Source organism: Zingiber officinale, unplaced genomic scaffold (assembly GCF_018446385.1).
Source record: "Zingiber officinale cultivar Zhangliang unplaced genomic scaffold, Zo_v1.1 ctg250, whole genome shotgun sequence".
In the NCBI taxonomy this organism is placed as follows: Eukaryota; Viridiplantae; Streptophyta; class Magnoliopsida; order Zingiberales; family Zingiberaceae; genus Zingiber; species Zingiber officinale.
In genome coordinates, this window is record NW_024589921.1 from 101904 (window position 1) to 128045 (window position 26142).

Below are 26142 nucleotides of genomic sequence, written 5' to 3' on the forward strand. Positions count from 1 at the left end.
TGGGACTCAATGGTTTGTCATCTTAATTGATGATTGCACTCGGGTTACATAGGTGTTTCTCCTCAAACAAAAAACTAATGTCAATATTATTATTCCTAATTTTCACTCAATGATTCAAAATCAATTTAGAGTGAAAATCAAAAGCGTTAAAACAGATAACGCTAGAGATTACTTCAACCAAACTTTGTCCTCCTATTTCCAATCTCAGGGGATTATTCATAATTCATCTTGTGTTTATACACCCCAATAAAATGGAATAGTAGAAAGGAAAAATAGACACTTACTCAACACTACGCGTGCTATTCTTTTCCAGAACAATGTCCCTAAATCCTATTGAGGAGAGGTTATCCTTAATGTCACATACATGATAAACAGACTTCCTTCAGATGTCCTAGATAACTAGAGTCTCATGCAACTCCTCAATGAGTTTTATCCTCATTTTCGAACCACAAATGGACTTACTCCTAGGATTTTTGGGTGCACCACTTTTGTTTATATCCACAGTCCACTTCAAGGTAAACTAGATCCTCGTTCCATCAAATGTGTCTTCCTTGGATATTCATCTACTCAAAAAGAGTATAAGTGTTACCACCCTTCATCTCAAAAGTTTTACATCTCGACTGATGTTACCTTCTCTGAACATACTCCGTTCTTCTCTAAGTCTTATCCTCAGGGGGAGATTTCAATGACAAAAGATAGCACTTATGAGTCATTTGAACTCATTAACGCTCTTGATCTTCCTCCTACTCAAGTTCGTATCGAATCACCTTCTATTCCATCTAGTGAGTCTCCTCCTAGTGATACTAAGTATCCCCCAAGTGCATTCAAAGAGAAAGGCCGCTCCAGAAGCGATACAAGTCTAAGAACCTCAACCACAAACCTTCGACCCTGATGCTTGGATCATACTAAGTTCTGACCCACCATTACAATCTACTAAATCATCCACTGACCTAACAGATAGCCTTGACCTTCCCATTGCTATTAGAAAAGGTACTAGAGAATGCACTAAACACCCTCTCTATCCTTTATCTCACTATGTTTCTCTTAAACATCTATCACTAGCCCACAAAAGATTCATTGTGAGTCTAAATACCATGACTATTCCCAATACTGTTTCTGAGGTATTGTCAAAAGGAGAATGGAGGGATGTCGTGAGGGAGGAAATGGATGCATTAGAAAAGAATAAGACATAGGAGGTTGTTGAGAAGCCAGAGGGGAGGAACATTATTGATTGTAAGTGGATTTTCACATTAAAATACAAAGAAGATGAATCTCTTGAGAGATATAAAGCTAGGTTAGTGCCAAAGGGTGATACTCAAACTTATAGGGTAGGTTGACAGGAGACCTTTACTCTAGTTACAAAAATGAATACTGCCAGAGTTACACTATCTTTGGCTGCACACTTCAATTGACAACTCCTACAGTATGATGTGAAGAATGCATTGCTTCATGGAGATTTAGATGAAGAAATTTATATAAACCTCCCACCAGGATTTGAAGGGGATACTGGTAATAGAATATGTAAACTAAGGAAGGCTCTTTATGGTCTAAAACAATCTCCTAGGGCATGGTTTGGAAGATTTACAAAAGTTATGAAGAAATCTGGGTATACCAAAGCCAAGGGGGCATTCTCTCTTTGTTAAGCACTCAACAACAAAGAAGGTGACCGCTCTTCTAGCATATGTAGATGATATCATTGTGACCGGAAATGATGAAAAGGAAAAACATGATCTAAAGTAGCAATTAATAAAGGAGTTTGAAATAAAGGAACTGGGCAAATTGAAGTACTTCCTTGGTATTGAGGTAGCATACTCTACCAAAGGAATTTTTATTTCTCAGCAGAAGTATGTAACTGATTTGTTAGCTGAAACTGGGAAGATTGGGTGTCAACTGATTTCTAATCCAATGAATCCAAATCACAAGATAGGAGAAGCTAAGGAAGAACCAACTGTTGACAAAAAAAATGTATCAGAGGTAGGTTGGTCGGCTCATATACCTTGCTCACACTCGTCCAGACATTGCATATGTTGTGAGTGTAATCAGCCAATTCATGCATGATCCAAGAGAATCTCACCTTCAAGCTGCTTACAGAGTATTACATTACTTGAAAGGCACTCCAGGAAAGGGAATTTTGTTTAAGAGAAATGAGACACTAGCTTTAGAAGCTTACACAGATGCAGACTATGCATGTTCTCTAGTGGATAGAAGATTAACTACAGGAAAGTAGTTTCCTTGGTGGTAATTTGGTGACATGGAGCAAGGAAAAAATGTGGTGGCAAGATCATCTGCATAATCAGAATTTAGAATCATTGCTCAAGGATTATATGAACTATTCTAGTTAAAGATTATTTTGGATGATTTGAAAATCAAATTGGAATACCTGATGAAACTGTATTGTGACCAAGGTTTAAAATTTCGACCCGTGTCGATGTTTCGATCTCAAACTAGAACGATACAATTTCGATATCGTATCATGTCGTGCCGATACAGTTTCGGTATTTTTTTTATTTATAAATAGTAATTATAAGATAAATATTTTTATAGTGTATATAAAAATAAGTTGTATATTGATTTTATATAAGGTTTCAATTATTGAATAACTTAATATTGTTAGAAAAAATAATTAAATATAGTTTTTTAAAATAAAATTGATTTATCAATAACTCGAATTAAAATTGATCTATCTATAATAATAAGAATATAAATTAATACAAAGATATTACTTTATATATAATAATTATATAAATTAACTATTTATTCATTTAATTTAATTATTAAATAAATAATATACATTTTAAATAGTAAAAAAATATTAAGTAAAAAAACATAAAATAAAATTAAAAACAGAATATAAATCTAATTTATTAGATTTTTTAATTTTTTAAGAATTTTTAAAATTTTTTTAGAATTTATAAAGAATTTTTAAAAAAAAATAAAATGAAATCTTAAATAATACAAAATAATAAAAAAATATCAAAATATATATCTAATTTATTAGATTTAAAAAAATAGATTTTTAAAAAAAATTTAAAAATTTTAAATGAAATTTAAAATAATACAAAATAATAAAAAAAAATATATACTAAAATATAAATCAGAAATTATTATTATTTTTAAATTTTTAAATAAAATTCAAAATATTAAAAAATAAATTTTCAGAATATTAATTAGCAAATTTTATTAATTTTTTTAATTTTAAATATATTTTTTATATATTTTATTAGGATGATTTAATTAGGGTTTATAGAAGCCTATTCGAAATATCACACGTACTTAGGAATTATTTAATTAATTAAATAGGAAATTTAATTTCTATAAAAAAAAAGAAAAACAACCGCAGCCCGCGGCGGATCGCGGAGGAGGCGGCCTATTTTAGTCTATAAAATGAAAAAAAGTAAAGCCAAAGCAAAAAGTGTAATATTTATTTATATTTTACATTGTGCATTAAGATTATAGTCAAACATGAAAAAGAAAAGTAATTATGAAACTGGTATTTTTTTTTTCAACTCTCTAATTTCTCTAGCAACTAGTAAGCTTGAAAATGAAATAACCTAACCAAGCACCCATAATCCCTGCAACTAAGCAAGCATAAAACCAAGGTTCGAAATTGAAATCTCAATCTTTGACTGGAATAGCATGTCTTTGCTACTATGCCAATGTGCTGACATATGATCCTAGTGATAACTTAAAGGTGGAAAAAGAAATTAAATACTTTTGATAAAAAGGGAAAAAGTAGATATTAAGAAAAAGAAGATAATTATATACCTAAAAATACACATTCTAGTAATCGGCGTAGGCAACCTAGGAGAGATTTTGTGTCAATTAATATTGAGTTTTTTAATTTACTAAAATGACATATTTTAATTTTTCCACTAAACACATAAGAAACATAGTATGGGATATCAAACCATACATAAAACTGTTTTACAAGATTAATCCAAACTAAATCAAAAATATAGCTAAGGGTAGTCAAGTAGCAAGAAAGTCTCAACCCGGAACTCTCATACCTGTCCATGCTGACCATTAGTAACAATTACAGTTTGTGTAACCGCCCCATTTCCATTAGAAGGAAGGTGATTACTGCTGGCTGGATCTAAATGTAACTTGACAAACTGTACAATGCAATAATATTTGCTGTCAAGATAGTAGCAGATTGAACCACTGATGGATAGTGAAATCTGAGTTATGAAACAGCAAGGCTATGATGCCCAATGATCATTAATCAGCCTACTATACAAGTAAAAGAAAATATTCAATTAAGACAAGAAAGTAGACAAATGTTCCAGTGCACCTGAACATGGAATATATATCTAACTGTACAAATGCATAGCAACAAACACATATAAGGATATCTAAACATCATTACCAAGATAGAACAATGATTACTAGATCTTAGTCTAGCAACAGTGTTATGAACTAACAATTTCAAGAAACAACCTTTAAGTGATACAAGTATTTTTGTGTTTATTGTAGAATTAGCATGACGAACAAGACATATCTAATCAATTAAATTCAGAAAATAAACAGACAATGTGTAAAGAAAAACATTAAGTTAATAATCATATGTTGGTTTACCTTTGGAACAGCTGCTTGAAAAACAAAATCTGTATAGGCATCAAATGACAAATTAATAAATGTAGCAAGGATCTGAGTAACTTGTGGTTTATCAGGCTGCTTCGTGAAGCTGAATGTAATCTTCAGGGTACTACTTTGAAAAGCAGTGATAGAGGAGTAAACTGGAATATGAACTTCTGTTTAAGAAAAAAGATGTCATCAGAATTCCCATTTCAGTGTAAAAACACTAATCACGAACCAAATTTACCAGGCAGATATCCATTTGATGTTAATCCATCCAACAAATCTACTACATGAACAGAATTAGAAGCCGGTTTGGTTATCAGTGATAATCCTAAGAGAATGCAGAAAAGAAGATTAAAATCTAGCAAGAATATAATGATAAATAAAATTGCTATATTTAAGCTTTAATAAATTGTTACCTTTATCGGAGGAACTAATTTCAGGTGAAGTATTACTTTGAACAGGTGGTGTTCCAATAGACAAAAGATCCATAAGAATATCTGTACCACTGGCTGGAGCAATGCCTTGTGTACAAGAAAAAGAATTCAATCAATATATAAGTTCATAAGAATCAGAGTTTAATGCGCACAAGATTGATAGCACAGTAACATTCAATTACCATATAACTGCAGTACCCAAATATTATTGAACAAAAGCAAACTATTGTTCAATGGGGTATATTTCTCATTACTTATTTGTTTTATATTACGTGTAGCTTATATAATACATGATTACAACCATATCATCTACGCCTTTGAAAGGAAGCCAATTAAAATATTAGTCATCCATCAATACAAAGTAGACAAATATGACGAGCACAGTCACAATATAGTTTCTCATTTCTAAATCTTGTGTACTGGATGACTTGTGATAAAGGTTTAATGATCTTAAATAGCCATTCAGATGCAATGATCTTTGTGAAACACGTCAACAAACTAAATTTTAGATTGGTTGGTAATAATTAGCACAAGTTCAAATTATGTAACTTGGATTGTCAGTCCTCCACTAAAAGCATTCTTTGTTTTGATTTGTAAGTGTAAATTGAGTTATCAATATTTATTAGAGATAAAAAATGAGCAGTATTTATGCATGAATAATTCACAACTAAAGAGTGAACTAGTTAACATAATCATGGTTTAAAAATTTGCACCAGCGGCAAGAGGAGTCTATGCATACAGCATTGTTCATGAGAACGCACCAAGTTGTGCCACCACAAAACAAAGTACAAACAATAATAAAAGTGCAAGAAGGTGCTCCACGTAAAATAATAAAATGAAAAAGAGAATATGGACTCCCAAACATAGAAATTGATACAGCTCTCTTGATTAATCTCTAGCACCAGAGTCCTTTTTCAAACTGTTACATTCCTATCATACCATGTTTGAATACTTCCGAAAATTCCTTTAATTATAGGGATTATGATTGATTTAGATTAGCTTGATTATAGAGATTGTGATTGATTGTAATTAATAGTCATACCATAATTATAGGATCCTCTTTCCCTCCCTATGTATCTAAATACCTACATGTAAGCGGATTGTTCTAATGAGAAATATATAGTCTCTTTCTCTTTTACATGATAACATAGCTAAGTTCTCCTTCTCTAACCTAATTTTTATGCCGCCCCCTATTGCTACTTCATGTTGCTGCTTCTGCCTCATTCTGCTGCTGCTGCCTCATACTACTGTTGTCGATTTCGGTTCCAACATCCTTTTCTGTCGATTTCAGCGTCAACGCCTTGTGCTGTCAATTTTTGCACCAACGCCTTGTGCTGCCGATTTCAGCACCGACATCCTTTCGGCAGATTTCAACACTGGTGCCCTATGCTGTCGATTTATGTGTCGACGCCCTTTTTTGCCTCAGGTTCATCGTGTGACCAAGGGCTTTCCTAACACTAACTTTTCCTCTTCTTCTGACACTTCGACTATGGATGCTCACGGTTGTGGGTTCTTTTAGGGTCATAATAGTAGTCGCAATCGTGGTTGTGGAGTAGTCGTTCATGTGTTCACTGTGGTCATTCCAACTATACCTCCGAGAAGTGTTAGACGATGTTTGGTAAGCCTGATGGGCTATTAATGCATCTACTGAACTATCGACTCCATCACCAGACACTAGTGGTCATGATGATATGATCTCTATTTCTCGTACTAATTATGAGAAATTGTTTCTCTCTTCAGCTAGCATTCCCTCTGCCAGTGCTGTCTCATCCTCTCCAGATGCGTTAGTTGTGTCTCTTGATAAGTCTGGGATGCTGGATTTCGGTGTGTCTGCTCAAATTACTAGTAACAAGTCGGTTTTCTCTTCCTCTTTTATTTCCCCATCTTTATCCCTTGTCCATCTAACCAATGGTACCTATTTTCTAATTATGGGAAGAGGTGTTGTCAGGCTCACTACAAATATTACTCTTGATAATGTTCTCTTTGCACCTAAATTTCCTGTTAATTTACTGTCAATAAGCTAGCTAGCAAAAGCTCACAACTACTCTATATCTTTATATCCATCCTATTGTATTATTCAGGCTCTGCACACGAAGCGGATAATTGGTGGACATGAGAGTGATGATCTATGCTATCTGGATTCGATTACACTTGTAAGTTCCCGGGCATTCTCAGCAACTGTCTCATTGTCGTCTAGGTCACTCATCTTCTTCCACTCTCAAAAGTTTAGTTCTCATTCCGTCTACTAAATTTTCAGTGTTAGTCCTGTGAATTCAGCAAACACCATCGTACTCCTTTTCCTTCTAGAGTTGATAAACGTAGTTCGTTTGCTTTTGAACTTCTTCATTGGGATGATTGGGGACCTAGTAAAGTTGAGTAAAGAGGATATTTTTAGTATTTTATAATTTTTATTGACGATTATTCTCGCATGACTTGATTATATTTACTCAAAAATAAGAGTGAGGTTTCTGAGGTGTTAACATCATTTTATAACAAAATAAAAACTCAATATTTTGTTGCCTTGTGCATTCTTCGTACCGATAATGCACTTGAGTTTACTTAGAAGACAGAGTCTATATTATGTAATTCTGATGACATAATTCATCAAACCTCTTGTTCATACACTTTCCAACAAAATAAAGTTGCTAAACGCAAACACCATCATATTTTAGACGTAGCTCGTACTCTTCTCTTTCACATGCATATTTCTAAGTTTTTGTGGGATGATATTGTACTCACAGCTTGTTTTCTCATAAATAGGATGTCTCTACTATGTTACATGGGGATATCCCCTTCTCTTATCTTCATCCTGATAAATCTCTTTTCTCTGTGACTCGACACATATTTGATTGTATTTGTTTTGTTCATAATTTTACTCTTAGCTTGGATAAATCATCTCCTCGCCCTATTAAATGCATCTTGGGATATTCTCGCACACAAAAAGGATATCGTTGTCCTGACCCACTCACAAAATACAATTACACCCGTGATGATGTTACGGTTTCTTGAGTCCCAACCATACTTTTCCTCTGTGTAGCTCAGTCACATGATACATTAGCATCTCCTCCATTACCTATCCCAACATCCATGTCTCCCACTACAGATGCTCCATCTCCTAAACCATTGCAAGTGTACATGAGGCGTGCTCGGCCAAAACCATATTCATGTCCCTCACCTCCTCTTCCTGCAGATCCTGATGCTCCTCGCCCCTCCAATATTAATCTACCTATTGCTCTTCGTAAAGGAATTCGGTCATGCACTACTCATCCTGTCTAATCATATTTCGTTTGATTACCGTAGTCCTGCATTCCACGCTTTTGTTGTTTCTCTATCATCTACAGAAGTTCCAACTTTCTACTCTAAGACTTATCAACACTTGGCTTGGCAAACTTCAATGAATGAGGAAATGTTTGCTCTTATCTCTCGTGGTACTTGGGAGTTGGTGGCTGCACCACCTTACATTGATATTGTTACCTATCGTTGGTATTTACTATGAAATTTAAAACTAGCAGTACTATTGATCGATACAAACCTCCTCTAGTGGCCAAAGAATTTACATACTTATGGTGTTGATTACTTTGAAACGTTCTCTCCTATTGCTCGCCTGAATTCTACTAGAGTTCCTCCTCGGCTGTTAATCAATCTTGGCCAATCTATCAGCTAGATGTAAAGAATGCCTTTCTTTATGGAGATTTGCACGAGACTATATTTATAGAGCAACCTCCAGGGTATATTGCTAGGGGGAGAATGCTACTATGGTTTGCAAACTTGAAAAGGCTATTTATGGTCTTAAACAAAGCCCCAGAGCCTGGTTTGATAAATTACGTATATAATCAGTGTTGTTGGCTTCAAACAGTGCAAATCAGATCATTCTGTGTTTGTACTACAGAGCACGAATGGAATTATCATTCTTATTATTTATGTTGATAACATCCTAATATCCAATAGTAATATATGTGGGATAGACGAAACTAAGAAGTATTTGCAGCAACACTTTATGACGAGAGATATGGGGCATCCTAAGTATTTCTTGGGAATTGAAATTGCTCACAACAAATCTAGAGTTTCATTATGCCAACGGCAGTATGCTACAGATTTACTCAAACAAACTGGATTGCTTGGAACGAAGCCGATTGATACACCTATGGATATCAATTCAAGTGTTTGGAATGATAGAAACTTCTTTGAGGATAACGCAAAATATAGATGGTTTATTGGGAAACTCATATACTTAATTGTAACGAGACCTGACATCTCTTTTGCAATTTGAATAGTCAGCCGTTTTATGGATAAGCCAAAGCAAATTCACTAGGATGCCACTATCAGGATTCTTAAGTACATTAAAATATCTCTAGGAAAAGGGTTGTCATTTAAGAGAAATGGGCACCTAATGATCGAAGCTTATTCTAATGCCAACTATGTTGGATCTAAGATTGGCAAGCGGTCCACTTCCGGGTATTGCACTTATGTAGGGGAAATCTAGTAACATAGCGAAGTAAGAAACAAACTACTATTGCTAGGTCGACTACCTGAAGCTGAGTACAGAGCCATGGCTCACAAAGTACCGAGATGTTATGGCTGAAGAATTAGAGTTCACTATAATGAACCACTGCCAATGTTATGTGATAACCAAGCAGCTATTCACATTGCAAGTAACCCAATTTTTCATGAGAGAACTATGCATATTGAGGTTGACTGTCATTTTATTCGCGAGTGTGTAATGAGCTAGAAAATTCTCACTCCATTCATATCATCCAACCAAGTTGTCGATGTCTTCACTAAAGCACTAAGAGGAAAACAATTCTCAGAACTTTGTGGCAAACTGAATATGATTGGCATATATGCTCCAGCTTAAGGAGTGTTGAATACTTCCGAAGATTCCCTTAATTGTAGGGATTATAATTGATTTAGATTAGCTTGATTATAGATATATCATAATTATAGGATCCTCTTTCCCTCCTTATGTACCTAAATACCTACATGTAAATGGATTATTGTGATGAGAAATATACGATCTCTTTCTCTTTTACAACTACAAGTCTAGACTAACCCAAAAGATTAGCTTAGCTAGGTTTCTCCCCTTACCCCCATTAAGTTATGTATCACCTCCATCTAAATAAAGAACCTTACTACCTCTTTAGGCACTTGGCTTCCATCTTGTTTACAAAAGCCAAAAGCCCAAAACTTGTAGGGCCATAATCATGAGCTAGTTCAAACCATGTTACCACAAACTAAAAGTACACCAACACAGAACTAACCAGTAGGATAGGTGTCACCCATTAGGCCATGTTTCACCTCTGATCTAATCAACCTCTTTCTTTCCTCTTTAGGCACCTGACATAAATCCCATTCTCATTGGTCCATGATACTTAATGTAAGCCTAAAACAATGACCTAGTCCATTCTTGATCTCATCACCCACACCTGTGCCACCCAGCCCATCCCGCCCAATGTAAGAGACCTGCTTTGGTACCCTTTTTAACAAAACCAGCATGACAAGTCAAATGCGTGTATCCAACATTCCTACTGAGATAGAGATCATCAGCACCTAGCCTTCCTATTTGGAAAATCACCTCATGAAAAGATTTTTCATGGTCAGAATGAAAATTATCAAATGGCCTTCCTGGCTACATTAAATATTTTTATTTGGTTCTCAACAATATTAGGAAACATTAACTATAGCACACATTCTTTTTCTTTGAATATAAAGTTCACCTCTAAAGCTAGTTTCCTGCAAAAGAAGCTAGATTTTTGTCGGGTGGCAATATGAATTGACCAAAAAAAACTTTATCACGTGTAGGAAAATTAGAATAAATTTGTCCAACCAAATGCAAACAGAAACTTATCCTAAACTTTATAGGTGTTTATTACTTAGTGGAACAGAGTGTTGAAACCTGAGGATGAGTTTGTCAAATCAATGCCCAACAAATCATGCAGAAAATCATTAGAGGTTGGAGCAGAAACAGGAGTATCATCAGAACTCAAATCAAGTAAATCAACCAATGGTGCAGCAGCTGGTTTTGCAACACCATTTGGAAGCTTAAGTGAAGTTCCAGAAGGTGGTTGTTGATTAGATTTCTCAGTTGAAATACTAGCTTGTGAAGGCCCAGCTCTCTTAACAATAACAGTTGACTCGTCCAGAACAGGCATTCGCTCAACCAAAGAAGATCTGCAGATTCACAATAACTTTTGTAATCATAGATTACAATAACAAAAAGTCTCACTATATTATTATTCTGAAATGATAGTTAGTAAATTAATTGCTTACTTTATGTTTTGATGTCTCTGTATTATGGAGTTGAATTCAATTGCTCTTTGTTGCAATTCAAGCACAAAACTTCCTTTGTGAACCGTTATAATCTCCTTAACCCTCCTGGATAATTAATGAAGAACAAATATATTGACAGGAATTCCATAGAAGAATAGGTAAAATGAGAGGCTAAGTGAAAAAAGAATCCTAGGAGATGTACAATCTAGAAAACAACCATTTGGTGTATTAGATTTCCACTTTATACAGAATTTTAAAGGCATGTAGCAAAAAAACAATGAAGAAATATTATACAAGTTCAACGACATTCTTAACTCTTAAAGCTAGGATAATCATGGTTTAAATTTCAAGCTGCATCAGAGTTTCGATTTATAACCGGAGCGATTTGTGTTGTGCCGATACGGTTTTAGTATTTTTTAAATAAAAAATATATTAATAAAAAAATATTGATTAGTATAGATATTTACTACTAGGTTAATCAAGAACAAGATCGCCCACAATCTCCTTTAATAAAAATGTCAATGTCTCTATCAGATACCAACTCAAATCCACTCTTCCTCTAAGCAATTAGATCTATTCTCCATATTAAACCAAGTTTATCTTTCCTAGGTTAAGTTTTTGTAGCTACCACAGGCCATCTAAATGTTATAATGTCCTTAGAAACTTGTTTGGTGAATCGTCCATAACCATGGTTTAAAATCTCTAGTCGTATCGGAATTTCGATTTATAAATAGAACGATATAATTTTAGTACTGTATTATGTCATCCAGATATGATTTTGGTATTTTTGTAAATATAAAATATATTAATTAAAAAAAATCAAAAATCTAAATATTAAAAAATTCAAAATACTTTTTTAAGAAAAAGAAAAAAGTTGAGATCATATAAAAATAAAAAAATAAAAATTTTATTATATATTTTTGAAAATAAAATATATGGGATAGTTTTATTAGGCTTTGATTACGTCTATTTAAATTATCCTATTATGGAAAAGAGTTTATTGAAATTATTAATATAGATTAAAATTAACCTAAGGTTTCTCTTTCTGCATCGCACCACCGCCCGCAAGCATCCCCGCAGCAACCCGCAGAATTGATTGTGGCGACCTCCGAGAGTCGAGGACATCTGGATTATGACGCCTCCGCGACCCCACGACAACACGCAATGTCAATGTCATGCGACGGGGCAAAACAACAAATTTTGCTTGTTGCCCGGCACAGAATGAAATTTTAAATCCTGTCCATAACTTCCCTGAATCTAAAATGTATAATTCTTCAACTACATCGCCAATAACTCCCAACACTATTCTTTTAGCCATGCTAGCTCCATGATGATTATCACACAAACATGAAAAAGAAAAAGTATGTTTTGTGGATCACAACAATTAGATTTTAGTCAACGGGCCAAGGTCAATTGAAACACCTCACTCACTAATTGAGCTACCAAGATTCCTAAGTTATCAAACCACATGGTAGAGGAATGATTATCAATTAATTGTAGTCCTTTGGCAGTCCATTAATCCTTCAACATTTTTTTTCTATTGCTAGAAGACTTGGGCACAAGCTAGCGGCCTGTATACAGGTATACACAAGTGCCATTTCTTAAGCCTATATCATGATTAGGAATCTCTTCCAATTAAGTCAATCAAACAATGAGATTGCCACTCACATTAGCCATAAACTTTTGCAATAGTTTTCAAAAGTTTCTCTCATATAACTTCAGATGTTGGAGTTATGCAAGATTTCTTAGATAAAACTCCTATTTGCTTTGTTCATCTTGAGTTGGTGAGACTAAAGACTCAAATCATGTGAGGCTCTTCCATTCCAACTTTATTTTACATGTACATGCTATGAGCTTCCGACATAGCTCCACCAGCCATTGCCTTATGATGGATAAACCACCCTAGTAGTTTTGATGTCATCTAGAAGCCCATGAATGGTTAAGGAGGTCATCCATAAGGTCCATGATGGTCATGCTAGTGGAAAAAAAAAAAGGAAAATCCCAAGTATTCTCATTGTAGGAAACATGGGCATGTCAGGAATGTATGCTACTCTCGCCATGGTTATCCACCTAGTCATTGTGTCCATATATTAGACACCACTTCCCCAGATGGTTGATCATCTTAGTCTAGTTCCTCTATTATAGTTCCTGCTAAGGAGTATTAATGTTTCCTCAAATAATAAGTTAGTAGCTAAAGTTTCATTTTAGCAACTTTTTAGCTCATGGAAGTTCATCTACTAGTTTATAGACCATCCTCTTGGATTCTAGATTAGGGAGCATCTGAGGACATTTATAGTAATATCTACTCTTTCTTTGCTCTTGCACAACCAACATGTACAAGTAATGTCAAAATTTCCAGTTAGTCTCACTTAAGATTAAGTACGTTACGGATCTTCTTCCTTCACCACTGTTATCCCTATCCTTTATATTTTATATATCCAATCTGCACTGAGCTTACCATAAATTAGTTTGATGACACCTTTTTTATTCATGATTCAAGGACAAAGTGTTTGGCATAGTAGAGCATGAGTCTTGTAGATTGTACTAGTTGAATGAATATATTTGCATTGTCTTCTACTCTTTTGGTTACCCCATCACCATTTTGGATTGATTCGCAATCATCTTAATCACCCTAGTCATTATAGTTTATTCCTAATCACTCTAGTCTTCTTAGGAGTTATGGCAATTATGAAATCTTTAGGTGGAGGGGGGATGCATAAGATTTTGCAAACCAACTGTCGTTGATAAATTTATTTTATTAAAAATAAGTCATATATCAACATCTGACATAATTTATAGAAAGTAACAAGATATATTCTCAACTCCAAGTCCATTATGTTGGCCAATTAGCCATGTGAAAAAATAAATGTTAAACTCGAATTTTGACGGAATCAATGGAAGTAAAAAGTTTTAGAATTAGTAAAGACAAAATATATGAAATTTAAGTATAGTAGTAATAGATGTAGTAAGGAATTGATAAGTATTGAAAGTTTTTGAGTATGTAGGATCGTATTTGCAAAAGGATGAAGAGGTTGATAGATATTTTACATAGGATACAAACAATGGTTGAAATGTAGGAGTCAAGTGTTCTTTGTAATCGTAAAATACATCTAAAGCTTAAAGAGAAAATTTACAAAACAATAACTAATCCTGTTATATTATATAGAGCTGAATGTTGAACTATGAGCAAAACATACGAGCAGAATATGTGAATCATAGAAATGACAATATTAGTGGATGTGCATACAATGATGGACAGAATAAGAAATGAGAATTAAAGTTAAAGTCAGGTTGCATCTATTGATAGAAAACTCTAAAAACACATTTAAGATAGTATGGACATATACTTTGGCACCAATCAATATTCATTTAGATGATATGAAACCATGACAAATATCCACATTAATTGAGGAAAAGAAAGATTAGCAATGATAAAACAAGATAAAATTAAGATATAGTAAGAAATCGAGCCCAATGGCATCGGACGATCATATTAGTCACCCCACTTAATGGGATAAAGGATGTTGTAACAAGGTCTACAGTATCTATTTACAAACATGAACAATGCAAGTAATAAGACACTCAGAAGAGGATAGAAGTGTCACAGTCTTATTTTAAAAAGTAGAAAAAAAATCTAAGCAATAAGAAAAATTACTTCGTGATACGTGGAAACAATCATCAAACAACTACTCAGGTAATGAAGAAGTGGATTGTGTTCTTTCATTTAAATATAAGTTTGAAATACTTCCACTCTTAAAATAAAGAAAGGAAAAGGAGTGTAGTGAACAAATCAGATACAAAGATGACTATCAAAGTCATAACAGGTCATAATTATAATTAGAAGATTCTTAGACTCAAAATATTGTATAAACCAACGATTGAAATACCGTTCCGTGCCGGGCAATACAAACAATTTTTCGTTCCACTTGGGGAGCGAAATCGGCACAATAAGCACCTAATTTCGTGTGCGTCAGCCGTGCGTCACGCGCGCGCCTCCAGTGGCACCGGAAGCGTACTTGTGGGGCACGGCCACCGCAGGCCTCCGGGGGTGATGTCGCTAGTGATATCACTATGCAAATTAAAATTGAAATTTATTTAATTCAAACAATTCCCAACTAAGTGAGATATTTCGAAAAGACTTTGATAAACCTTAATTAAATTATCCCAATAAAATATATAAAAAAATAATTTAAAATTTTTAAAAATATTAATTTTATTAATTGATATTCTAAAATTGTTTTTACTATTTTAAATTTTATTTAAAAATTCTAATATATCAAATTTATATTCTGATATTTTTTTCCTTTTTTTTTTTTACTGTTTTAATGTGTAATTGATATTTTGATATTTTTTACTATTTTAAATATATATTATTTAAATTAATAATTAATTAAATAAATAAATAGTTAATTTATATAATTATTATATATAAAATAGCATCTTTGTATTAATTTATATAATTATGATTATTTAATCTAAGTGTTGAAGAACTATAGAGTTGACCTAAGTAGAATATTACGAGAATCAATGCTTCCATCTAATTCAAGAGCAGATCCTCTGGAGCGTTTTTTGCGGTCCAAGGGATGGCCCCTTTGCATGCATTGATGGGATGGATGACCCCCACTTGTAAAATAGGTGGGGATCATTCATCCCCACCAATGCATGTAAAGGGATCATCCCTTGGATCGCAAAAAGCGATCCAAAGGATCCGGCCCCATCTAATTCACGTCACTGTTTTTGGTATTAGTAAGGTAACATATTATAATGTATCAATTTTAATTTGAGTCATTGATAGATCAATTTTCTTTAAAAAAAATTATATTTAATTATTTTTTCTAACAATATTAAGTTGTTCAATAATAGAGAACTTATATAAAATCAATATATAACTGATTTTTAAGTTATACACAACAAATATATTTATCTAATAATTACTATATGTAAATAAAAAAAAATACCAAAATCGTATTGACAGCACGGTACCGAAACCATATCGTTCTGTTCTAGACTGAAACTTTGGTACCGGTCGAAATTTTAAAGCTTGGTATAAACTCAAATTTATTATAATAGTATATAAACATTCAAATATATTTTTCAGCATAACTACCTGGTGGCTGATGTGGCCACACAAATTTCATCCGGGCTAGTCAAAAGCACCTCATTCAATTTTGTAAAAATGAAAAATGGAAAGGATACAAATCATCAAATGAATAGCATACCCTGAGGTCGGTGGAAAACGGGAAGACAGCTTCAAAAGAGCAATCAAGGACATCGATCGAGTTGCAGTGTCTGATGAATGACTAATTAAACAAGCCTCCAAAACATCCACAGCATCAGATTCAGTCACCTGCAACAATTTATCAAGTGGGTAGAAGGATTAACAGAATACAAAAAATTGTCATGAAAATATAGATGCTGCAAATCCTTCTCTCTTTTAGATGATCATTATAGAAAGAGTACACATTACACATGGGGAGAGGAGTTCTCCATTGTATGGAGATAAAAGAACGTGAAAGATTATGGCAATAATGAATAATATATGCAAGAAAACAAAAAAAAAATATTTTGTTGATGGATGAAGACCATGAATTAATGTATAGATATACAAAATTATACTCGAAATATCTACACAACTAGTCTAAGTTATTGAGGCTCAATATTTTAATGTCAATGAACAACATGGATTTAAGAATAACCAGAAAAGTAATGCAAAGAATCATATTTCAAAACCTCAAAGTATAAACACAACCAAAATAACATAAGAGAAAAGAAATTATGAAAAAATGTAGTTGTCTATTGGTTGAAAAAGAAGTGCCATCACAACCTAACATGTTTTAGAAAATGAAACTAAGCAGCAAGTTGACAATTAAAAGGAAAGTAATAGAAGTATCAGCGTGACTGCTAGTAAATAACTAAACAGAAATCTATGCACATACTGTCATTGGTTCTTCAACTTCCAACACCCCAATATTGTTAACCAGCATCTCACCATATTCGCCAATGCACCACACTGTTACACGCACTAAACTTACCTAGACAATTAATTCATTACAACTGTAATATTTTCTTCATAAAGAAGTAATATTATAAAGTATAAATATCAACATAAAGCATTTACCTGTTCGGGTGATGTGTAGAATGCCTTGTATAAAGACCTTACAGAGTATCCTTGAAGATCAGGTGCATTGCTTATTACAACTATAAGTGCATGCCACACGTTGTCTTTCACATAATTCCCTGCCTAGACATCAGAGAAATAGAGAAAACAAAGAAGATGTATGTTATTTAGGAAAAGATTATAGATAAAGAAAATAAAGCCAATGAAAGTAGGATTCAAGTGGAGGTTATTTCTATAACCCAGGCTTGCACTAGCATGAACCAAACTAAAGAGATTACTAGATCTGGTTTTGGGTCTTGGAAAATGTAAGTGGGTCTTGTACACGTGTCCTAAATTATGACCTTTTTCTACCAAAGTCCATCTGTCTCAATTTGGGGGAAAAAATCATGCATATAACATCTGAATATATTCATGTGGATACTCGTACCTGACTTCAAGTACAAAGGTCAAGGATAGATAAGACTATTTACATATTCATAAAAAGAGAAATTTAAATATATTTAAGATTTTATTTGTGCATATTTTTAATTTACAATTTTAAGGATTTAAATTATCCATGACATGTTTAAAAAACTGATAAAAGAGATCAGTTTAATTGATCATGTTTAGCCTAACTAATAAATACAACATCGCTTCTAGTTAACCATAGTAAAACTCATGCTGTTAAGCTTAATGAACTTTTTAGTAAAAAATTTGCAGCATTGCAGAATGGTTCAAACTTCTAAATTTATTTTTCTAATAAAGAAACTTTAACATGGTTGAACTGGACTCTGCTGGACACGTTTACAATCCAGTGAATTATTGCACTAGTGGTTCCATCATATTCGGTAACTAAATGTAGTTAAAAGTGATGGAGAATCAATGGAAATTCCAGATGGAATTTCAAAGAGCCATGAACTATTCGAAATTAAGGCTTACTTCCAAACATACTCTAAAAAACAGACAAAACCAACTAACATTGAGTATTTTGAAAAGAGAAGGAATTCAGAAGAATACTTCACATACCAGAGATAACACTTTGAACATCTGATCTATGTACCATTTCTTTTCTTGGGAAAACCTATAAAAGCAAAACAAAAATCGACTCCATATAACATGTTGATGAAAAAGAAAGAGGAAAAATCCATATGACTGTGTAACATGAATGCTCTAGTTATGAACATAGTGAAGTGATCCTGAAAATTAAAAGTTCTCAGTTAGCATTTTGTGTTTCATGTATGGGGAACTCCAACAATAGGGATGGAAAAGTAATTCTATGGACAAAGAGGTCCTGAAATTGTTCAAAGTTTGCAATAGCTTTTTTTAATTAATAGTCTAGGTAAACCTGATAGAGAATAGCAAAACAGGCCTAGTTAGAAATATGAGAAACAACCAAATTCGAAACAAACCCAAAAGCATTGTAGGAATAGAAATGATATTTCAAATGAATCCAAGAAATAGGTTTCAAAGGATAAATGATACAAGCTAATCATAAGCAATTGCTTAAAATTTCATCATAATAAATTAACATCTTAACAACTGAAACTTCAACTAAAAATATGAAACTATGTTAAACATCATAAGTCACTCAATCAACCATTGGAAGCATCCACATAGTAATTTTAATATATGATTTTTCATGTATCTGGCTGAAGTTACATATAACATAAAGTGAGCATTTGCACTTACTTTTCAACAATTGAGCAAATTTTAGCAGTAAGGTCTCCTTTGAAATCATGATCCACCACTTCCAGATAATCAATAAGCTCTTTTGTCAAAGGTTTTACGTTTATATCATTAACCAAAAGATAAACAAGCTCCAGAGCCCTTTTCCTAATTGAAGCATCAGAATCCTGACAGTTACAACATCAACAAGATGCATTCCGTCAGATGGTATAAAGGAGTTACCCATCAACAGAATTAGCAACCAACATTATCAAAGAGTTATATTTCCATCAAGGAACTAACAAATACAGATGGAAACATGAAGCATGCAAAAATGATGCACTTTATGTGAAGCTACTTTACAAATACCATCACCACCAGATCAGAGCCAAAGATAGCTAAAATCTCTATTTTCCTCATAATAACAAGGATGATGAGAGAGGCTTTTTGTAGCACTTATCAATCATTTCATATAAAAAGAAAGCATGATATATGAATTAAGGTTTAAAATTTCAAATTGTTCAGTTTATGACCAAAACGATACATTTTTAGTAATGGATTATGTGATGAATGTATTTCATGCATGGCTTTTAGTATTATTTTGCATGCATTCTGTGTCATTTGAATACTTGCATCTTCTTTTTATTGTTTTTACTCTTTTCATTTAGAGATTTACCCTTTGTACCTTTTCATTGACAGAACGTGAAACTAGAGCGAAACTGGAGCATAAAAGCCTTGGAACATGGATTTGAAGCAAGGAACACACTCTGACATTGTCTCATGGCACGGGTGTATTCCTCCGGCCAAAGAGCGAAAACAAGGCTTTCAGCACTTGACACAAGCTGTCATGCCCCATCCAACCGCAATCAAAATCTACATGTTAGTCATGCCTCCCAAGCAAGGTCATGTTTCTCTCCACAGAGCACAATACGACTAGGTCATGCCCCTGGCACGGCCATGCCTTTCTCTACAACGCCAAACACGGCCTAGCTGCTATAACACTATCATGTACGACCCCCAACCTAGTCGCTGGCGCAACACGGCCCGACCATGCCTCCTAGGTACGGCCGTGGTGTGACAACGGAGCCCTATTATGGAATTTCTAACTGTTTTGGTCGGTTTAAAGGGCTATAAAAAGCCCAAGAAGGCTCCTAAACAAGGAGGGTTTCCCCATGACAGGAAACCCTAGGACCGTCGTCTAAGGAGTCGTCGAAGTCATCCGTCCACCCTTGGAACTTGGAGATCCTTCCAAAGACACAGCAACAATCATGACTAAGTTTTCTTCTTTCTACTCTCTGTTTTGATTTGTAGAATGTTTAATTCAATGTCTTTCAATTGTAACTCCATCTCCATAGAGTAGTTTTCTAAATTCTAGGACAAGAGAGCAACCCGATGAATTGTTGACATACTTTTTATAGTCTATTTATCTTTCTCTATTGCATGATATGTTTGTTTCATGATCCGGCTTTATTGCACATACACGTTTGTGACACTAATCATGCACCTTCATATCTCACGTGACACGGGGAAGGACCAAAAGGTAAACCCAAATCTCCGACCCATAAAGAACCGAGACATGAGGGATTGGACAATAAAGTAGCCCAAAACCTCATGAGGACGCCATTGACTATCACAGAGCATAATAGGTTTGCCCCGACTCGGCATCACGAAGTAAGAGATGACACCTAGAGGACTGCGGGACATTGTGACAGAAGCCTCACTCAAAAAGCGGTCCCTCTAGTAAGGTCGCCTTGAAAGAAGGTGTCGAGTTTAGGCAGGCACGCTGGTGTAATTTCAAAAGTTTATCTGTTTCAAGATAGACCATATGCATATCAACAAACATTGAGGTAGGAAAGTAAAAAACACTTTGTCTTTTTGTGCATGCTCGACTAGTTTTCTTTCTCTATTAAACTCCGAACTAGGATTTTCTAGATAACCTACTTAGTGAATTCGATTGATACTTGATTTTATCGTCGTGTGGGATCGATCTTTTTATTACTTAATGACCACCATACACTTACGATTTTCGCCTATCATTGTTTTATGCCGATACGGTTTCGATATTCATTTAAATATAAAATATACAACAACAACAATCAAGCTTTATCCCAATAGGTGGGGTCAACTATATGGATCCTTTTACACCATTGAGCTCTATCTCCTACTATATCATCATCTATACTTAAATAAATTTTATTTTGTTTTATTATTGCTAACCAAGTCTTTTTTGATCTTGCTCATTTTATTTTATATTTCTTTATAAAATATATTAATTAAAAATATTTTTATTTATATATGATTGTCATAGATATATATTATTAATTAAAAGCTGATTTAGGATTTAGGATAAGAAAATTTAATTTTAATTTATTTTGATCAACTTAAAATTAAATCAAATTTGCATATAGAATAATTTAATTTAATTATAATTATATATTTAATAAGGTTAGAATTTATATTATGTTTAATTTTTTTCTATTTTTCTAACAATCCATCCCCTATTCCCCTTCCACAGTAACAGTAATAAAATATTTCATCACTCTTAATTTGATATCAAAGGCCACAATGAAAAATAACTTACAGCCTGCCATAATGCAAATAAAGAAATTAAGTTTTAAAGGTTATAGATTTTTAAAGAGTTTCCTTTGCCATGATTTTTTCTTTAAGATGATTAGCTTTTAAGATGGAAATTGTTTATTTTAAGGCATGGTTATTAAGTAGTTTTGATATTTAAGGTAGAAGGTAAATAGTTTTGTAGGAATGTAATTAGATAGGTGCATTTCCTAATTTGTGTTTAAATATTTTCCAAGTTTGTTAGCATTGACAACAATAAAAGAGGTAATTTTTATTGATCATCTTTCAAGTCAATAAAATTGAATTTTTAATCTCAGTATAAGTTAAATTTATTTCTTTTTGTGAGATAGTAACTGCCCGAATCGCATCAATTCTATTTAGTGTTGTTTTTATTTAATATGAGAGCATTTTTTTTATAGGACATTAATTTATTATGAGAGCAATTTATACTATATTAATTTGTTATTTCTGCTACACCAATTTGCTATTAGAGCCAAATTCGTATTTAACTCAATATTTTACTTTATTCCTTAGGGTTTGTATAATAGCTAATTTTCTTTTAAAATTAAGGAGAAACTTGATATTTTTTAATGTTGACAGTATTAAGAAATATTCTGATTTGATTTGACAACATTAAAGAATATTCTGATCTGATTTGATTTGATATGATTAAGGAAATGACATAGAAGGAAAGGAATTAAATCTGTGATTGAGAGAGATTTTTATTTTGTAATCTTCCTTTCTAATGTCTCTTGCATCCTCCTATTTTAGTCGGACTCCTTGTGAATTATACAATAATGAAAAAGAGTTATGTTCTTTTTCTCTTCATACAATTCCACATGGTATCAGAGCAATAGGATGTAAGGATGAATTTTAAAGCAGCCATGGTTAGCTCTGGTCCAGCATCTTTGGATGCTGGGAGTGAGATGATGCCTTTGGAGTCAAAAGCCCAAGCAACCGATGGCGGGTTTTCTTCCTGACAACTCTACTGATCTCTCCAGATTACTCTTCATAAACGAAATGGAAAAAATTATCTTGAGTGGTCTCAGATAGTACGATTGGCAATAGACGGCAAAGGAAAACTTGGGTATCTCAATGGTGAAATCAAACCTCCAACCACAAAGGATCTAAGATTCGAGCAGTGGCGGTCTCAAAATTCTATGGTCACTGCTTGGTTAATAAACTCTATGGATCTTGTGATTGGAAAGTCATTTATATTTCTACCCACAACTCGAGATGTGTGGGAAGTTGTTAGAGAAACGTATTCAGATTTGGACAATCATTCTCAATTGTTCGAATTAAACACTCGACTATGGAAAATGGAGCAAGGAGATCGTGAGGTAACATCTTATTATAATGAGATGATGATTGTTTGGCAGGAGTTGGATTTGTTTGAAGAAGAAGATTGGGAAAATCTAAATGATAGTGCTCGCTATAAAAAGAAGATAGAAAGAGATCGGGTATTTGTGTTCCTGGCTGGTTTAAACAAGGAACTCGATGAGGTTCGAGGGTGTATCCTGGGACGAAAGCCTTTGCCTCTCTAAGAGAAGTTTTCTCAATAGTACGTAGGGAAGAAGCAAGACGATATGTGATGCTAAAAAATATTCCTGAATCAAAACCAGAAATGGAAGGATCCGCTCTTGCAGTTCATGGTGCAGAATTTGAAGGAAATAGACAAGGAAAGCAAAGGCCTTGGTGTGGCTATTGTAGAAAACCGTGGCACACTCGTGAGAAGTTGCATGGAAAACCATGCATATGGGAAGAGGAAATAGGGCAGTGATAACAAGTTAGGGGGAGCACATGAAAGTCGTGTCCTTCATGTGAACTATTAAGATCCAAAGCAGCAATCTTCCTCAGAATCTTTTCCCTTCACTAAGGAACAAATAGAGCACTTACAAAAACTATTTCAGTCCCAATCCTTAGGAAATTCTAATTCTTCATGTGCCCTTGCTGATTCAGGTATTGTTCCCATCGGTACCTTTGCATGTACCAAATCTAATGGCTTCTGGATCTTAGATTCAGGTGCTACTGATCATATGACTGGTATTTCGTAATATTTCTCTTCTTATACACCAAGTGCAGGGAATCAAAAGATCAAAATTGCATATGGTTCCTTTGCTACTATTGCAGGAAAAGGACCAGTACCTATTTCTCAATCTATAACATTGAAAGATGTTCTACATGTTCCCACCCTTTCCTACAATCTTCTATCCATCAGTAAATTCACCCATGATCATAATTGTAGAGCTAATTTTTGTTCCTCGCATTGTGAATTTCAGGATTTAACCTCGGGGAAGATGATTGGGGATGCTAAACAGGATGGTGGGCTTTACATCTTTAATGAAGGGTCAGACCATAAAACTTGTTTCAGCTCTATTTCTGTTCCAAATAATAGTGAAATTTTGTTATGCCATTATAGATCAGGTCATCCTAGTTTTCAATATTTAAAGTTGTTGGTTCCCAAGCTGTTTATTAATAAAGAGCAGTCAGTTTTTCAATGTAAATCATGTGAATTAGCAAAACATCATCGATCTGTTTTTCAACCTCAACCATACAAAAAATCAGCACCTTTTACTATGATTCATAATGATATTTGGGGTCCTTCTAAGGTGACCTTTCTGAGAAACGATGGTACATTACTTTCATTGACGATCATACTAGGGTCACATGGGTTTTTTTGCTAAAAGAAAAATCTGAGGCTGCAATGATGTTCAAAATTTTTTATAACATGGTTCAAACTCAATTTCAGACTCAAATTAAAATTTTTTGAAGTGATAATGGAATGGAATTCTTTAACAATATGTTGGGAAATTTTCTTTATAAGAAAGGAATTGTGCACCAAAGTTCATGTAATTATACACCCCAACAAAATGGGATTGCTGAAAGGAAAAACAAGCATCTCCTTGAAGTTGCTAGAGCCTTGAGTTTTACAACTACGGTTTCTAAGTATCTTTGGGGAGAAGCAGTTCTGACAACAACCTATTTGATTAATCGAATGTCAACCCGAAATTTGTCATTTAGAACTCCAATCCAGGTTTTCACATAATGCTTTCCTGATTCTCGGTTAGTGACAAACATCCCTTTAAAAATTTTTGGAATGTTCATAATTTTGATCCTAGAAAATCAAAACTTGATCCAAAAGCACATAAATGCATATTTGTAGGATACCCCAACAATCAAAAGGGTTACAAATGCTTTGATCCAATTTCGAAAAAAATATTTGTCTCTATGGATGTCACTTTTCTTGAGGGATCTTCATACCAGAACACTCATCTTCAGGGGGAGAACAAACCTAATGAAGATGAATGTGTTGATAAATCTGACTTAACTTTTGCGCTTGTTCCTAATGATGCTCTATCACTAAAAGTAAAAGAGGTAGAAAATGGGAAAAATATTGAGTCTACCGACAAACAAGAACATTCTGTGATAATGCCATCTCAAAATGAACAAAATGAAATAACAGAAATGGATAGGAAACGATATAAAGGTCTGGTCTATTCAAAGAAAAAGGAAGGCCCTAGTTCCCAACATCCTCAAGTATCCAATCAGAGGTTCAATCATGAAATTCATGATTCACAAGGACCCAATCTTCCAGGTAATCCTGAGTTTTCTAGTCAACTGGATCTTCCCATTGCTCTTAGGAAAGGTGTTAGATCTTGTACAAAATATCCCCTGTCAAACTTTATGTCTTATGAAAATATTTCACATTCCTATTGTACATTTATTTCACAATTGACTAGTGTATCCATTCCTAACAGCATCTAGGAAGCCCTGAATGTTCCTGAGTGGAGAGAAGCTATTCTTGAGGAGATGAAAGATTGGAGAAGAACTCTACTTGGGAGAAAGTGGATTTTTCTAATGGGAAGACAATTGTTGGTCGTAAGTGGGTATTTAATGTGAAATACAACTCAGATGGATACTTGGAAAGGTACAAGGCCCGCCTGGTAGCTAAAGGGTTCACTCAGACTTATGGAGTAGACTACTCCGAGACTTTTTCTCCGATTGCTAAATTAAACACAGTACGAATATTTCTATCTATAGCTGCTAACCTTGATTGGCCATTGAATCAGCTAGATGTGAAGAATGCATTCTTAAATGGGAACCTAGAAGAGGAGGTTTATATGGAACCTCCACCTGGATTCACTGAGAAATTTGGGAATAAAATGTGCAAGCTGAGAAAGTCTATATATGGACTCAAACAGTCCCTCAGAGCTTGGTTTGACAGGTTTACAAGGTTTGTTAAAGGTCAAGGATATACTCAGGATCAATCTGATTATACTCCATTTACTAAAAGATCCATCAAAAACAAGATTTCAGTGATGATTGTTTACGTGGACATAATATTGACGGGTGATGATGCTGAAGAAATGAGCAAATTGAAGCAAAGCTTAGCAAAAGAATTTGAGATTAAAGACTTGGGCCAACTAAAATATTTTCTGGGAATGGAAGTTTCAAGATCCAAGAAGGGCATAGTGGTTACCCAACAGAAGTATATTCTGGATCTTTTAAAAAAAACTGGATTAA

The 26142-nt window shown here is 33.9% G+C and overlaps 1 protein-coding gene across 5 annotated transcripts in view; it reads right to left on the minus strand.

The window, feature by feature from the left end:
• LOC122037285 (AP-1 complex subunit gamma-2-like) overlaps positions 1-26142 on the minus strand; it is a 136619-nt gene that overhangs the window by 38038 nt on the left and 72439 nt on the right. For all 5 annotated transcript variants that reach the window (XR_006127598.1, XM_042596737.1, XM_042596738.1 and 2 more), the window contains 11 exons: positions 19069-19232; positions 18406-18460; positions 17401-17523; positions 17219-17314; positions 16502-16629; positions 11283-11387; positions 10909-11183; positions 4998-5102; positions 4823-4909; positions 4576-4751; positions 4008-4112 (listed from right to left, as the gene is read on the minus strand). Coding sequence is in view for 4 of the 5 variants with exons in the window: in XM_042596737.1 (XP_042452671.1) it covers positions 4008-4112; positions 4576-4751; positions 4823-4909; positions 4998-5102; positions 10909-11183; positions 11283-11387; positions 16502-16629; positions 17219-17314; positions 17401-17523; positions 18406-18460; positions 19069-19232 (1419 nt within the window). In the remaining variant the exon portion in view is untranslated. The remainder of the gene's footprint in view (positions 1-4007; positions 4113-4575; positions 4752-4822; positions 4910-4997; positions 5103-10908; positions 11184-11282; positions 11388-16501; positions 16630-17218; positions 17315-17400; positions 17524-18405; positions 18461-19068; positions 19233-26142) is intronic.